General features: G+C 36.0%; 1 protein-coding gene across 7 annotated transcripts in view; it reads left to right on the forward strand.

The window, feature by feature from the left end:
* Window positions 1-18611, forward strand: part of LOC148615302 (receptor-type tyrosine-protein phosphatase H-like) — a 134902-nt gene that overhangs the window by 35430 nt on the left and 80861 nt on the right. For all 7 annotated transcript variants that reach the window (XM_088590151.1, XM_088590147.1, XM_088590150.1 and 4 more), the window contains 6 exons: window positions 703-957; window positions 2741-2995; window positions 4787-5041; window positions 7834-8088; window positions 12191-12445; window positions 15238-15492. In XM_088590151.1, the coding sequence (XP_088446277.1) occupies window positions 703-957; window positions 2741-2995; window positions 4787-5041; window positions 7834-8088; window positions 12191-12445; window positions 15238-15492 (1530 nt within the window). The remainder of the gene's footprint in view (window positions 1-702; window positions 958-2740; window positions 2996-4786; window positions 5042-7833; window positions 8089-12190; window positions 12446-15237; window positions 15493-18611) is intronic.

Raw genomic sequence — 18611 nt, forward strand, 5'->3', positions numbered from 1 at the left:
CTCTTCCAACAGGGTTATGATTCCAACTCATTACTTATAATGAGGCAACTATGTTTTATAAAAGCGATTAAATGAGTGTCATATGAACACAAATACATTTTTAGTAATAGTATACGTTTTCCTGTTGAAATCATTTCTTTTCATACTCATACTTACATTTTCACCATTTTGTGTTCAAATTCTGATCTTGAACTTCATGACAATAAGTTTATTTTAAAATTGAGAACGGACATTTACTTGATATGCTTTTGATGTTAAGGTAAAAATATTATGAAGTCTTCTTGTTTGATATAACATGATATAAGAGTCCAGTCTGAATATTAAAATTTCAGTTAAAATATAGTTTTCATGCCAGTAATCAATCACTCCTGGGCTGGAGTCATTGTAGTTAAATGGAATGAAATCGTAACCCTGTAGAGAGAGTACCGAACATAAGGATACGCTATAGAGTATCAGCAACAAGGTCACGCTATCGTATCTATATTATCATTTGTTTTTTTTTTCTCATCTCCACTCCTTTAAACCTAAATCATTTCAAATGCTTAAACTGTTAGGCTATGTGATCTATTGTAAAGATGGTTCATGCCATAAAAGCGTCCAATCTATGATATTTAGATGTGATACTCTCCTGCATGTAACTAGCAATATTTATATAATCACAAAAGTTAAACTGTTGTAAAATTTCTTCATTGCAAATTTCAGAACCGAATCCTCCGTCTTCAGTTAGTGTCATCTCAGAAACGAACTCCAGTATAACGATTCAGATTAAGCCAGGAGACGAAACTACTGTTTTTTACAGCGTTTTAAAGAACGATCAAACCGTCATTGAGAGGGTGAACAAAACAACCATAACTTTAGGAGGTCTTAGTCCTGGTACTCTGTACAATAATTTTGTTGTTGTTGCCCTATCAAACGGACTGAAAAGTGACAAAAAATCAGTACCAGAACACGCCACGAGTAAGTTATCTATGTTAATACTTAGTAGTGAATTAACTTTAGGAAAAGCAATGTAAAAATACATTGTAAGCATATTAAACTGCTTTTTGTGCTTGGCTATTGTTTTTATCTGCAGGACATAATCTATTTTGTCTTTTCAGAATGTTGTTGCAAACAGATGATAGATTGAATATCAGTTTTTTCTACTTCCATTTTTGGCGATTACCATTTGATACGATGACGTTACCCTGTGTTCGAAACTCTTCCTAAACTCTTCTTCGAAGCTACTTTATAGCTGATTTGATCCGAAAGACAGAATATCGTTGAGCTAGATCCTTTTAATCTCAGTTTCCACTATATAGATGACGTATTATCTTTAAACAATCCTAATATCGGGGATCGGATACATCGCATCTACCCCCAAAGAACTTGAGATAAAGGGTACTACAGACACTGTGAAGTCAGCCTCATTTCTTGACCTACACGTAGAAATCGATGATAAAGGAAAACTATTAACCAAAACATTACGAAAAACGTGATGACTTTCAATCAAAATTGTCAATTTTCCTTTCATCTGTGGCAACATCCCTTCAGCACCTGCACATGGAGTGTTCATATCACAACTCATACGTTATGCCAGAGCTTGCCGAAACTACGCAAACTTTTTTTATCGCGCTAGAACTCTAACAATTAGGCTTCTAGAACAGCGTTATGTTGCTCAAAGATTGAATTCATCACTACAGATGTTTTATGGTCGTCATCATGAACTCGTATATCGTTATGGTGTATCCGTTCGCACCATGAAAATTGATATATTGAACGGGTCATAGTTTTCCTTTCCCCGTTTGTCTACCCCGGACTTGACTTTTAATGAGTAATTCGGCGGGTGTTTCTAGAAAAACAGAGGACGCTTACCCTACCGGTGCACCTGGTCCATGCTCCCAGTTTTTAGTGGAATCCAAGTTGCTCATTTGCTTATGTTCCTTTGTATGTATGATTTTAGTTACTTCATGTTCTTTGTTGTGTATGGCTGTTTTCCATGTCTAGTCTTTGTCCCTGGATTATATTCTTTTGATTACCGCTATAATCTTGGTTCTCTTGATTACTCTTCCAACAGGGTTATGATTCCAAATCATTACTTATAATGACGCAACTATGTTTTATAAAAGCGATTAAATGAGAGTGAGATGAACACAAATACATTTTTAGTGATAGTTTATGTTTTCCTGTTGAAATCATTTCTTTTCATACTCATACTTACATTTTCACCATTTTGTGTTCAAATTCTGATCTTGAACTTCATGACAATAAGTTTATTTTAAAATTGAGAACGGACATTTACTTGATATGCTTTTGATGTTAAGGTAAAAATATTATGAAGTCTTCTTGTTTGATATAACATGATATTAGAGTCCAGTCTGAATATTAAAATTTCAGTTAAAATATAGTTTTCATGCCAGTAATCAATCACTCCTGGGCTGGAGTCATTGTAGTTTAATGGAATGAAATCGTAACCCTGTTGAGAGAGTACCGAACATAAGGTTACGCTATAGAGTATCAGCAACAAGGTCACGCTATCGTATCTAGATTATCATTTTTTTTTCTCATCTCCACTCCTTTAAACCTAAATCATTTCAAATGCTTAAACTGTTAGGCTATGAGATCTATTGTAAAGATGGTTCATGCCATAAAAGCGTCCAATCTATGATATTTAGATGTGATACTCTCCTGCATGTATCTGTAGCAATATTTATATAATCACAAAAGTTAAACTTTTGTAAAATTTCTTCATTGCAAATTTCAGAACCGAATCCTCCGTCTTCAGTTAGTGTCATCTCAGAAACGAACTCCAGTATAACGATTCAGATTAAGCCAGGAGACGAAACTACTGTTTTTTACAGCGTTTTAACGAACGATCAAACCGTCATTGAGAGGGTGAACAAAACAACCATAACTTTAGGAGGTCTTAATCCTGGTACTCTGTACAATAATTTTGTTGTTGTTGCCCTATCAAACGGACTGAAAAGTGACAACAAATCAGTACCAGAACACGCCACGAGTAAGTTTTCTATGTTAATACTTAGTAGTGAATTAACTTTAGGAAAAACAATGTAAAAATACATTGTAAGCATATTAAACTGCTTTTTATCTAAAATAAGTACTTGGCAATTGTTTTTATCTACAGGACATAATCTATTTTGTCTTTTCAGAATGTTGTTGCAAACAGATGATAGATTGAATATCAATTTTTTCTTCTTCCATTTTTGGCGATTACCATTTGATACGATGACGTTACACTGTGTTGGAAACTTTTCCTAAACTCTTCTTCGAAGCTACTTTATAGCTGGTCTGATCCGAAAGACAGAATATCGTTGAGCTAGATCCTTTAATCTCAGTTTCCACTATATAGATGACGTATTATCTTTAAACAATCCTAATATCGGGGATCGGATACATCGCATCTACCCCCAAAGAACTTGAGATAAAGGGTACTACAGATACTGTGAAATCAGCCTCATTTCTTGACCTACACGTAGAAACCGATGATACAGGAAAACTATTAACCAAAACATTACGAAAAACGTGATGACTTTCAATCAAAATTGTCAATTTTCCTTTCATCTGTGGCAACATCCCTTCAGCACCTGCACATGGAGTGTTCATGTCATAACTCATACGTTATGTCAGAGCTTGCCGAAACTACGCAAACTTTTTTATCGCGCTAGAACTCTAACAATTAGGCTTCTGGAACAGCGTTATGTTGCTCAAAGATTGAATTCATCACACCAGTTGTTTTATAGTCGTCATCATGAACTCATGGATCGTTATGGTGTATCCGATTCCACCATGAAAATTGATATATTCAACGGGTCATAGTTTTCCTTTCCCCGTTTGTCTACCCCGGACTTGACTTTTAATGAGTAACTCGGCGGGTGTTTCTAGAAAAACAGAGGACGCTTACCCTACCGGTGCACCTAGTCCATGCTCCCAGTTTTTAGTGGAATCCGAGGTGCTCATTTGCTTTTGTTACTTTGTATGTATGATTTTAGTTACTTCATGTTCTTTGTTGTGTATGACTGTTTTCCATGTCTAGTCTTTGTCCCTGGATTATATTCTTTTGATTACCGTTTTAATCTTGCTTCTCTTGATTACCCTTCCAACAGGGTTATGATTCCAAATCATTACTTATAATGACGCAACTATGTTTTATAAAAGCGATTAAATGAGAGTGAGATGAACACAAATACATTTTTAGTAATAGTATACGTTTTCCTGTTGAAATCATTTCTTTTCATACTCATACTTACATTTTCACCATTTTGTGTTCAAATTCTGATCTTGAACTTCATGACAATAAGTTTATTTTAAAATTGAGAACGGACATTTACTTGATATGCTTTTTATGTTAAGGTAAAAATATTATGAAGTCTTCTTGTTTGATATAACATGATATTAGAGTCCAGTCTGAATTTTAAAATTTCAGTTAAAATATAGTTTTCATGCCAGTAATCAATCACTCCTGGGCTGGAGTGATTGTAGTTTAATGGAATGAAATCGTAACCCTGTTGAGAGAGTACCGAACATAAGGTTACGCTATAGAGTATCAGCAACAAGGTAACGCTATCGTATCTAGATTATCATTTTTTTTCTCATTTCCACTCCTTTAAACCTAAATCATTTCAAATGCTTAAACTGTTAGGCTATGAGATCTATTGTAAAGATGGTTCATGCCATAAAAGCGTCCAATCTATAATATTTAGATGTGATACTCTTCTGCATGTAGCTGTAGCAATATTTATATAATCACAATAGTTAAACTGTTGTAAAATTTCTTCATTGCAAATTTCAGAACCGAATCCTCCGTCTTCAGTTAGTGTCATCTCAGAAACGAACTCCAGTATAACGATTCAGATTGAGCCAGGAAACGAAACTACTGTTTTTTACAGCGTTTTAAAGAACAATCAAACCGTCATTGAGAGGGTGAATAATACAACCATAACTTTAAAAGATCTCGATCCCGGTACTGTCTACAATAACTTTTTTGTTGTTGCTCTATCAAACGGACTGAGAAGTGACAAAAAATCAGTACCAGAACACGCCACGAGTAAGTTATCTATGTTAATACTTAGAAGTGAATTGGCTTCAGGAAAAGCATTGTAAAAATGCATTGCAAGCATATCAAACTGCTTTTTATCTAAAAAAAAAAGTACTTGACTATTGTTTTCATCTGCAGGACACAAACTAATTTTGTCTTTTCAGAATGGTACTCTAGCAAATAAGCTTTTGGAACAGGGTTATGTTGCTACAAGATTGAAGTCATCACTACAGATGTTTTATGGTCGTCATCATGAACTCGTGGATCGTTATGATTTATCCATCAGCACTATGAAAACTTATGTATTCAATGGGTCATAGTTTTCCTTTCCTCGTTTGTCTACCACGGACTTGACTTTTTATGAGCAACTCGGCGGGTGTTTCTAGAAAAGCAGAGGACGCTTACCCTACCGGTACACCTGGTCCATGCTCCCAGTTTTTAGTGGAGTGCCGAGTTGCTCATTTACTTTTGTTACTTTGTATGTATGATTTTAGTTACTTTATGTTCTTTGTTGTATGTGTCTGTTTTCCATGTCTGGTCTTTGTCCCTGGATTATGTTCTTTTGATTACCGCTATAGCCTTGGTTGCCTTGATTACTCTTTCACACCACTGGGTCGATACCTCTGCTGGTGGATTTTGTCCCCGAGGGTATCATCAACCCAGTAATTTTTTAGAATTAATGGTTTTAACAAGAGGAATGAAAGAAAAACTGGCTCGGACGTCGCCCAGTATAAAAAGGTCCCAACCTGACCGCAGTTCGGACACTCTGTTGTCTTGTAAGTATGTGGTGTCCCCAGATGGGATTCTTTGCACACTCACATCTGGTATGGAAAGTGCCCCGACCAATTCAACTAAAAGTACCCAATCGCACGTTCAGTCTGCAGACCATCTATTCCAGTACAAACATTCTGACTATTTTAAAATAATCAAACCATGTTCCATCACTTTAAACGATATATTTGACTACAACGATGACAAACCACATTGTACCATATCAAAATGTGGTATTAAAAATTGCAAAACATGCAACATTCTTGTAACCGACCCTTACTTCTCCAGTTCCCTTACAAACAAAATCTTCCATACAAGAAGTCACGATGACTTAAGTTGCAAATCAACAAACTTAATATATGGATTAGAATGCAACTTATGTGGTTTAATATATGTCGGAAAAACGCAAGAACGAAAAGAATGTGCGGTCATCGTTCGGGAATTAACACCACCAAATTCCCGACAGTTTATCAACACTTTAATCAACAAGATCATTCAATCCTCTCTATGAAATTTCGTATTTTAGAAAAAATTTACCATCTTACCATCCTACGAACAGTCCCGTTCTAAGTTAAAACTATCGTTGGGAAAGAGAAGAGTATTGGATACGCAGACTAGGAGGTACTGCAATACCTTACGGATGCAATGCCAACATCAAAAGTATAGGAAACCTTTCAAGCCAATATAACAATAGCATGAATGTGATGAATTTATTTGACAAAAATCCAAGACGGGAAAGGAGTCATGGCCATCGCCACTATACGTCACCTAAGTTACATGATGTTCCCATAGATGGTCTCCTTCCCTTCATACAAAAACCTCTTGGACTTCATCATATTATAACCAAACTTTAATCTATATCTCTCACTCTACTACACTCCCTTTAAAAAACAAGTCTTGACACTCCTGTTTCTGACCCCACTTCATTATACAGATTTGTTGCCATCATTTTGGATATTGGTTTCCACAGACTCTTTAAACCAGTTTGTGTGAAAAGTCAAGATGAAGAAAAACGATAATTTCTTCCACTACCGTTTGTCAACAAAGGTATAGATGCAATTAATTTGGCTAACATCCTCCATCACAAAAACGTTACCAACAAAATTCCCCCATATTTCAAAGACAAATCCATACCAATTATTTCATATTCCTATACTTCACCCATTGCATCCAAAATTTTCAATTATAAAAGGCTATTGCAGATCCTCGAGATTGATGACTTCAAGGCTAAACCACCTGACTGTTCTTGCAAAAGCTCTTCATTCAAATATGGTCCTTCTGGTCACGTCGTTACGGGAGATTTGACCATTATCGAAAACGAATCTCTACGTAATATCCTTTCTAAAGGTCCCAAGTACCATGAACCACGCTCCATAAATTGGAATTATAACTAAAGTTCTTATGGATGCCGTCGAGGACTATGCAAGAAAATGGATAAAACGTTTTCCTGTTGAAATCATTTCTTTTCATACTCATACCTACATTTTCACCATTTTGTGTTCAAATTCTGATCTTGAACTTCATGACAATAAGTTTATTTTAAAATTGAGAACGAACATTTACTTGATATTCTTTTGATTTTAAGGTAAAAATATTATGAAGTCTTCTTGTTTGATATAACATGATAGTAGAGTCCAGTCTGAATATTAAAATTTCAGTTAAAATATAGAGTTTTCATGCCAGTAGTGAATCACTCCTGGGCTGGAGTCATTGTAGTTTAATGGAATGAAATCGTAACCCTGTTGATAAAGTACCGAACATAAGGTTACGCTATAGAGTATCAGCAACAAGGTAACGCTATCGTATCTAGATTATCATTTGTTTTTTTTGTCATTTCCACTGCTTTAAACCTGAACCATTTCAAATGCTTAAACTGTTAGGCTATGAGAACTATTGTAAAGATTGCCTATGCCATAAAAGCGTCCAATCTATGATATTTAGATGTGATACTCTCCTGCATGTAGCTGTAGCAATATTTATATAATCACAAAAGTTAAACTGTTGTAAAATTTCTTCATTGCAAATTTCAGAACCGAATCCTCCGTCTTCAGTTAGTGTCATCTCAGAAACGAACTCCAGTATAACGATTCAGATTAAGCCAGGAGACGAAACTACTGTTTTTTACAGCGTTTTAAAGAACAATCAAACCGTCATTGAGAGGGTGAATAATACAACCATAACTTTAAAAGATCTCGATCCCGGTACTGTCTACAATAACTTTTTTGTTGTTGCTCTATCAAACGGACTGAGAAGTGACAAAAAATCAGTACCAGAACACGCCACGAGTAAGTTATCTATGTTAATACTTAGAAGTGAATTGGCTTCAGGAAAAGCATTGTAAAAATGCATTGCAAGCATATCAAACTGCTTTTTATCTAAAAAAAAAAGTACTTGACTATTGTTTTCATCTGCAGGACACAAACTAATTTTGTCTTTTCAGAATGGTACTCTAGCAAATAAGCTTTTGGAACAGGGTTATGTTGCTACAAGATTGAAGTCATCACTACAGATGTTTTATGGTCGTCATCATGAACTCGTGGATCGTTATGATTTATCCATCAGCACTATGAAAACTTATGTATTCAATGGGTCATAGTTTTCCTTTCCTCGTTTGTCTACCACGGACTTGACTTTTTATGAGCAACTCGGCGGGTGTTTCTAGAAAAGCAGAGGACGCTTACCCTACCGGTACACCTGGTCCATGCTCCCAGTTTTTAGTGGAGTGCCGAGTTGCTCATTTACTTTTGTTACTTTGTATGTATGATTTTAGTTACTTTATGTTCTTTGTTGTATGTGTCTGTTTTCCATGTCTGGTCTTTGTCCCTGGATTATGTTCTTTTGATTACCGCTATAGCCTTGGTTGCCTTGATTACTCTTTCACACCACTGGGTCGATACCTCTGCTGGTGGATTTTGTCCCCGAGGGTATCATCAACCCAGTAATTTTTTAGAATTAATGGTTTTAACAAGAGGAATGAAAGAAAAACTGGCTCGGACGTCGCCCAGTATAAAAAGGTCCCAACCTGACCGCAGTTCGGACACTCTGTTGTCTTGTAAGTATGTGGTGTCCCCAGATGGGATTCTTTGCACACTCACATCTGGTATGGAAAGTGCCCCGACCAATTCAACTAAAAGTACCCAATCGCACGTTCAGTCTGCAGACCATCTATTCCAGTACAAACATTCTGACTATTTTAAAATAATCAAACCATGTTCCATCACTTTAAACGATATATTTGACTACAACGATGACAAACCACATTGTACCATATCAAAATGTGGTATTAAAAATTGCAAAACATGCAACATTCTTGTAACCGACCCTTACTTCTCCAGTTCCCTTACAAACAAAATCTTCCATACAAGAAGTCACGATGACTTAAGTTGCAAATCAACAAACTTAATATATGGATTAGAATGCAACTTATGTGGTTTAATATATGTCGGAAAAACGCAAGAACGAAAAGAATGTGCGGTCATCGTTCGGGAATTAACACCACCAAATTCCCGACAGTTTATCAACACTTTAATCAACAAGATCATTCAATCCTCTCTATGAAATTTCGTATTTTAGAAAAAATTTACCATCTTACCATCCTACGAACAGTCCCGTTCTAAGTTAAAACTATCGTTGGGAAAGAGAAGAGTATTGGATACGCAGACTAGGAGGTACTGCAATACCTTACGGATGCAATGCCAACATCAAAAGTATAGGAAACCTTTCAAGCCAATATAACAATAGCATGAATGTGATGAATTTATTTGACAAAAATCCAAGACGGGAAAGGAGTCATGGCCATCGCCACTATACGTCACCTAAGTTACATGATGTTCCCATAGATGGTCTCCTTCCCTTCATACAAAAACCTCTTGGACTTCATCATATTATAACCAAACTTTAATCTATATCTCTCACTCTACTACACTCCCTTTAAAAAACAAGTCTTGACACTCCTGTTTCTGACCCCACTTCATTATACAGATTTGTTGCCATCATTTTGGATATTGGTTTCCACAGACTCTTTAAACCAGTTTGTGTGAAAAGTCAAGATGAAGAAAAACGATAATTTCTTCCACTACCGTTTGTCAACAAAGGTATAGATGCAATTAATTTGGCTAACATCCTCCATCACAAAAACGTTACCAACAAAATTCCCCCATATTTCAAAGACAAATCCATACCAATTATTTCATATTCCTATACTTCACCCATTGCATCCAAAATTTTCAATTATAAAAGGCTATTGCAGATCCTCGAGATTGATGACTTCAAGGCTAAACCACCTGACTGTTCTTGCAAAAGCTCTTCATTCAAATATGGTCCTTCTGGTCACGTCGTTACGGGAGATTTGACCATTATCGAAAACGAATCTCTACGTAATATCCTTTCTAAAGGTCCCAAGTACCATGAACCACGCTCCATAAATTGGAATTATAACTAAAGTTCTTATGGATGCCGTCGAGGACTATGCAAGAAAATGGATAAAACGAGAACAAGAAGACATCGATTCTCTGTCAGAGTAGTTAAAGGCCGTGAGGTCTTTAATTTTGAAACGAATGAAAGTTTTAAGTAGGTCAATGAGTGCCAAGGCTACATCAGTTTTCAAAGACCCCCGTGTAGCAAAAACATTGTCTACTATACATGACAAATATGTTGTCGTACCTGCAGACAAAGCCCAAAACAACATTGTTTTTGTCTGCAAAACGTTTTATATCCAATGTTTATTATCAGAGGTAGACGTAGAAAATAATAACAGTGATAAGACCTATACTGCTACCACTCTCTCCAAAGAAGAGATTGTGGAAAACCATAAATCTGTGCTATCCTCTTTTGGTCTCTCTACCAAGGACGATGATTGTAATTTACCATCTATGTACTGGATTCCTAAACTTCACAAGAATCCATACAAATAACGTTTCATACCTGGATCTGCAAAATGTACCACCAAACCTCTTTCAAAACTTTAAACTTCTATACTCACAACTGTCAAAGAGGGTCTGCAGTCCTACCACAATACTTGTTACTCCCGTAGTGGTATTAATTCAATGTGAATCCAGAAAGATCTTTTGGAGACAATCAGTTCAAGACTATTATCTGAATATAATAGCATTAAAACCTATGATTTTTCAACACTGTATACTTCTATTCCCCATACTCAGTTAAAATCGCGACATAAAAACATTATAAATCGTTGTTTTTCTAAAAAAAAAAGATGGTTCACCTAGATACAAATATATAGTTCTTGGTAGAGATTTCTCATACTTTGTAAGAAATAATTCCAGATCATCGTCCAAATATACAGAGGAAGATGTTTACAAAATGCTTGAATTTTTAATCGACAACATATTTGTCCAGTGTGGTGGACATATTTTTCACCAAACGGTCGGCATTCCAATTGGAAGAAATTGTGCTCCTTTACTTGCTGACCTATTCCTTCACTCTTATGAGACTGACTTTATAGCTGATCTGATCAGAAAGAAAGAATATCCTTTGGCTAGATCCTTCAATCTCAGTTTCCGCTATATAGATGACGTATTATCTTTAAACAATCCTAATTTCGGGAATTTGATACATCGCATCTACCCAAAAGAACTTGAGATAAAGGATACTACAGACACTGTGAAGTCAGCCCTGCGTATGGAGTGTTCATATCACAACTCATACGTTATGCCAGAGCTTGCCGAAACTACGCAGACTTTTTGTATCGCGCTAGAACTCTAACAAATAAGCTTCTGTTTTAAAAAAAGCGATTAAATGAGTGTCATATGAACACAAATACATTTTTAGTAATAGTATACGTTTTCCTGTTGAAATCATTTCTTTTCATACTCATACCTACATTTTCACCATTTTGTGTTCAAATTCTGATCTTGAACTTCATGACAATAAGTTTATTTTAAAATTGAGAACGAACATTTACTTGATATTCTTTTGATTTTAAGGTAAAAATATTATGAAGTCTTCTTGTTTGATATAACATGATAGTAGAGTCCAGTCTGAATATTAAAATTTCAGTTAAAATATAGAGTTTTCATGCCAGTAGTGAATCACTCCTGGGCTGGAGTCATTGTAGTTTAATGGAATGAAATCGTAACCCTGTTGATAAAGTACCGAACATAAGGTTACGCTATAGAGTATCAGCAACAAGGTAACGCTATCGTATCTAGATTATCATTTGTTTTTTTTGTCATTTCCACTGCTTTAAACCTGAACCATTTCAAATGCTTAAACTGTTAGGCTATGAGAACTATTGTAAAGATTGCCTATGCCATAAAAGCGTCCAATCTATGATATTTAGATGTGATACTCTCCTGCATGTAGCTGTAGCAATATTTATATAATCACAAAAGTTAAACTGTTGTAAAATTTCTTCATTGCAAATTTCAGAACCGAATCCTCCGTCTTCAGTTAGTGTCATCTCAGAAACGAACTCCAGTATAACGATTCAGATTAAGCCAGGAGACGAAACTACTGTTTTTTACAGCGTTTTAAAGAACAATCAAACCGTCATTGAGAGGGTGAATAATACAACCATAACTTTAAAAGATCTCGATCCCGGTACTGTCTACAATAACTTTTTTGTTGTTGCTCTATCAAACGGACTGAGAAGTGACAAAAAATCAGTACCAGAACACGCCACGAGTAAGTTATCTATGTTAATACTTAGAAGTGAATTGGCTTCAGGAAAAGCATTGTAAAAATGCATTGCAAGCATATCAAACTGCTTTTTATCTAAAAAAAAAAGTACTTGACTATTGTTTTCATCTGCAGGACACAAACTAATTTTGTCTTTTCAGAATGGTACTCTAGCAAATAAGCTTTTGGAACAGGGTTATGTTGCTACAAGATTGAAGTCATCACTACAGATGTTTTATGGTCGTCATCATGAACTCGTGGATCGTTATGATTTATCCATCAGCACTATGAAAACTTATGTATTCAATGGGTCATAGTTTTCCTTTCCTCGTTTGTCTACCACGGACTTGACTTTTTATGAGCAACTCGGCGGGTGTTTCTAGAAAAGCAGAGGACGCTTACCCTACCGGTACACCTGGTCCATGCTCCCAGTTTTTAGTGGAGTGCCGAGTTGCTCATTTACTTTTGTTACTTTGTATGTATGATTTTAGTTACTTTATGTTCTTTGTTGTATGTGTCTGTTTTCCATGTCTGGTCTTTGTCCCTGGATTATGTTCTTTTGATTACCGCTATAGCCTTGGTTGCCTTGATTACTCTTTCACACCACTGGGTCGATACCTCTGCTGGTGGATTTTGTCCCCGAGGGTATCATCAACCCAGTAATTTTTTAGAATTAATGGTTTTAACAAGAGGAATGAAAGAAAAACTGGCTCGGACGTCGCCCAGTATAAAAAGGTCCCAACCTGACCGCAGTTCGGACACTCTGTTGTCTTGTAAGTATGTGGTGTCCCCAGATGGGATTCTTTGCACACTCACATCTGGTATGGAAAGTGCCCCGACCAATTCAACTAAAAGTACCCAATCGCACGTTCAGTCTGCAGACCATCTATTCCAGTACAAACATTCTGACTATTTTAAAATAATCAAACCATGTTCCATCACTTTAAACGATATATTTGACTACAACGATGACAAACCACATTGTACCATATCAAAATGTGGTATTAAAAATTGCAAAACATGCAACATTCTTGTAACCGACCCTTACTTCTCCAGTTCCCTTACAAACAAAATCTTCCATACAAGAAGTCACGATGACTTAAGTTGCAAATCAACAAACTTAATATATGGATTAGAATGCAACTTATGTGGTTTAATATATGTCGGAAAAACGCAAGAACGAAAAGAATGTGCGGTCATCGTTCGGGAATTAACACCACCAAATTCCCGACAGTTTATCAACACTTTAATCAACAAGATCATTCAATCCTCTCTATGAAATTTCGTATTTTAGAAAAAAATTACCATCTTACCATCCTACGAACAGTCCCGTTCTAAGTTAAAACTATCGTTGGGAAAGAGAAGAGTATTGGATACGCAGACTAGGAGGTACTGCAATACCTTACGGATGCAATGCCAACATCAAAAGTATAGGAAACCTTTCAAGCCAATATAACAATAGCATGAATGTGATGAATTTATTTGACAAAAATCCAAGACGGGAAAGGAGTCATGGCCATCGCCACTATACGTCACCTAAGTTACATGATGTTCCCATAGATGGTCTCCTTCCCTTCATACAAAAACCTCTTGGACTTCATCATATTATAACCAAACTTTAATCTATATCTCTCACTCTACTACACTCCCTTTAAAAAACAAGTCTTGACACTCCTGTTTCTGACCCCACTTCATTATACAGATTTGTTGCCATCATTTTGGATATTGGTTTCCACAGACTCTTTAAACCAGTTTGTGTGAAAAGTCAAGATGAAGAAAAACGATAATTTCTTCCACTACCGTTTGTCAACAAAGGTATAGATGCAATTAATTTGGCTAACATCCTCCATCACAAAAACGTTACCAACAAAATTCCCCCATATTTCAAAGACAAATCCATACCAATTATTTCATATTCCTATACTTCACCCATTGCATCCAAAATTTTCAATTATAAAAGGCTATTGCAGATCCTCGAGATTGATGACTTCAAGGCTAAACCACCTGACTGTTCTTGCAAAAGCTCTTCATTCAAATATGGTCCTTCTGGTCACGTCGTTACGGGAGATTTGACCATTATCGAAAACGAATCTCTACGTAATATCCTTTCTAAAGGTCCCAAGTACCATGAACCACGCTCCATAAATTGGAATTATAACTAAAGTTCTTATGGATGCCGTCGAGGACTATGCAAGAAAATGGATAAAACGTTTTCCTGTTGAAATCATTTCTTTTCATACTCATACCTACATTTTCACCATTTTGTGTTCAAATTCTGATCTTGAACTTCATGACAATAAGTTTATTTTAAAATTGAGAACGAACATTTACTTGATATTCTTTTGATTTTAAGGTAAAAATATTATGAAGTCTTCTTGTTTGATATAACATGATAGTAGAGTCCAGTCTGAATATTAAAATTTCAGTTAAAATATAGAGTTTTCATGCCAGTAGTGAATCACTCCTGGGCTGGAGTCATTGTAGTTTAATGGAATGAAATCGTAACCCTGTTGATAAAGTACCGAACATAAGGTTACGCTATAGAGTATCAGCAACAAGGTAACGCTATCGTATCTAGATTATCATTTGTTTTTTTTGTCATTTCCACTGCTTTAAACCTGAACCATTTCAAATGCTTAAACTGTTAGGCTATGAGAACTATTGTAAAGATTGCCTATGCCATAAAAGCGTCCAATCTATGATATTTAGATGTGATACTCTCCTGCATGTAGCTGTAGCAATATTTATATAATCACAAAAGTTAAACTGTTGTAAAATTTCTTCATTGCAAATTTCAGAACCGAATCCTCCGTCTTCAGTTAGTGTCATCTCAGAAACGAACTCCAGTATAACGATTCAGATTAAGCCAGGAGACGAAACTACTGTTTTTTACAGCGTTTTAAAGAACAATCAAACCGTCATTGAGAGGGTGAATAATACAACCATAACTTTAAAAGATCTCGATCCCGGTACTGTCTACAATAACTTTTTTGTTGTTGCTCTATCAAACGGACTGAGAAGTGACAAAAAATCAGTACCAGAACACGCCACGAGTAAGTTATCTATGTTAATACTTAGAAGTGAATTGGCTTCAGGAAAAGCATTGTAAAAATGCATTGCAAGCATATCAAACTGCTTTTTATCTAAAAAAAAAAGTACTTGACTATTGTTTTCATCTGCAGGACACAAACTAATTTTGTCTTTTCAGAATGGTACTCTAGCAAATAAGCTTTTGGAACAGGGTTATGTTGCTACAAGATTGAAGTCATCACTACAGATGTTTTATGGTCGTCATCATGAACTCGTGGATCGTTATGATTTATCCATCAGCACTATGAAAACTTATGTATTCAATGGGTCATAGTTTTCCTTTCCTCGTTTGTCTACCACGGACTTGACTTTTTATGAGCAACTCGGCGGGTGTTTCTAGAAAAGCAGAGGACGCTTACCCTACCGGTACACCTGGTCCATGCTCCCAGTTTTTAGTGGAGTGCCGAGTTGCTCATTTACTTTTGTTACTTTGTATGTATGATTTTAGTTACTTTATGTTCTTTGTTGTATGTGTCTGTTTTCCATGTCTGGTCTTTGTCCCTGGATTATGTTCTTTTGATTACCGCTATAGCCTTGGTTGCCTTGATTACTCTTTCACACCACTGGGTCGATACCTCTGCTGGTGGATTTTGTCCCCGAGGGTATCATCAACCCAGTAATTTTTTAGAATTAATGGTTTTAACAAGAGGAATGAAAGAAAAACTGGCTCGGACGTCGCCCAGTATAAAAAGGTCCCAACCTGACCGCAGTTCGGACACTCTGTTGTCTTGTAAGTATGTGGTGTCCCCAGATGGGATTCTTTGCACACTCACATCTGGTATGGAAAGTGCCCCGACCAATTCAACTAAAAGTACCCAATCGCACGTTCAGTCTGCAGACCATCTATTCCAGTACAAACATTCTGACTATTTTAAAATAATCAAACCATGTTCCATCACTTTAAACGATATATTTGACTACAACGATGACAAACCACATTGTACCATATCAAAATGTGGTATTAAAAATTGCAAAACATGCAACATTCTTGTAACCGACCCTTACTTCTCCAGTTCCCTTACAAACAAAATCTTCCATACAAGAAGTCACGATGACTTAAGTTGCAAATCAACAAACTTAATATATGGATTAGAATGCAACTTATGTGGTTTAATATATGTCGGAAAAACGCAAGAACGAAAAGAATGTGCGGTCATCGTTCGGGAATTAACACCACCAAATTCCCGACAGTTTATCAACACTTTAATCAACAAGATCATTCAATCCTCTCTATGAAATTTCGTATTTTAGAAAAAATTTACCATCTTACCATCCTACGAACAGTCCCGTTCTAAGTTAAAACTATCGTTGGGAAAGAGAAGAGTATTGGATACGCAGACTAGGAGGTACTGCAATACCTTACGGATGCAATGCCAACATCAAAAGTATAGGAAACCTTTCAAGCCAATATAACAATAGCATGAATGTGATGAATTTATTTGACAAAAATCCAAGACGGGAAAGGAGTCATGGCCATCGCCACTATACGTCACCTAAGTTACATGATGTTCCCATAGATGGTCTCCTTCCCTTCATACAAAAACCTCTTGGACTTCATCATATTATAACCAAACTTTAATCTATATCTCTCACTCTACTACACTCCCTTTAAAAAACAAGTCTTGACACTCCTGTTTCTGACCCCACTTCATTATACAGATTTGTTGCCATCATTTTGGATATTGGTTTCCACAGACTCTTTAAACCAGTTTGTGTGAAAAGTCAAGATGAAGAAAAACGATAATTTCTTCCACTACCGTTTGTCAACAAAGGTATAGATGCAATTAATTTGGCTAACATCCTCCATCACAAAAACGTTACCAACAAAATTCCCCCATATTTCAAAGACAAATCCATACCAATTATTTCATATTCCTATACTTCACCCATTGCATCCAAAATTTTCAATTATAAAAGGCTATTGCAGATCCTCGAGATTGATGACTTCAAGGCTAAACCACCTGACTGTTCTTGCAAAAGCTCTTCATTCAAATATGGTCCTTCTGGTCACGTCGTTACGGGAGATTTGACCATTATCGAAAACGAATCTCTACGTAATATCCTTTCTAAAGGTCCCAAGTACCATGAACCACGCTCCATAAATTGGAATTATAACTAAAGTTCTTATGGATGCCGTCGAGGACTATGCAAGAAAATGGATAAAACGAGAACAAGAAGACATCGATTCTCTGTCAGAGTAGTTAAAGGCCGTGAGGTCTTTAATTTTGAAACGAATGAAAGTTTTAAGTAGGTCAATGAGTGCCAAGGCTACATCAGTTTTCAAAGACCCCCGTGTAGCAAAAACATTGTCTACTATACATGACAAATATGTTGTCGTACCTGCAGACAAAGCCCAAAACAACATTGTTTTTGTCTGCAAAACGTTTTATATCCAATGTTTATTATCAGAGGTAGACGTAGAAAATAATAACAGTGATAAGACCTATACTGCTACCACTCTCTCCAAAGAAGAGATTGTGGAAAACCATAAATCTGTGCTATCCTCTTTTGGTCTCTCTACCAAGGACGATGATTGTAATTTACCATCTATGTACTGGATTCCTAAACTTCACAAGAATCCATACAAATAACGTTTCATACCTGGATCTGCAAAATGTACCACCAAACCTCTTTCAAAACTTTAAACTTCTATACTCACAACTGTCAAAGAGGGTCTGCAGTCCTACCACAATACTTGTTACTCCCGTAGTGGTATTAATTCAATGTGAATCCAGAAAGATCTTTTGGAGACAATCAGTTCAAGACTATTATCTGAATATAATAGCATTAAAACCTATGATTTTTCAACACTGTATACTTCTATTCCCCATACTCAGTTAAAATCGCGACATAAAAACATTATAAATCGTTGTTTTTCTAAAAAAAAAAGATGGTTCACCTAGATACAAATATATAGTTCTTGGTAGAGATTTCTCATACTTTGTAAGAAATAATTCCAGATCATCGTCCAAATATACAGAGGAAGATGTTTACAAAATGCTTGAATTTTTAATCGACAACATATTTGTCCAGTGTGGTGGACATATTTTTCACCAAACGGTCGGCATTCCAATTGGAAGAA

Source organism: Perna viridis, chromosome 6 (genome assembly GCF_037379345.1).
Source record: "Perna viridis isolate PV_CMFRI_1.1 ecotype Kerala chromosome 6, ASM3737934v1, whole genome shotgun sequence".
Lineage (NCBI taxonomy): Eukaryota > Metazoa > Mollusca > Bivalvia > Mytilida > Mytilidae > Perna > Perna viridis.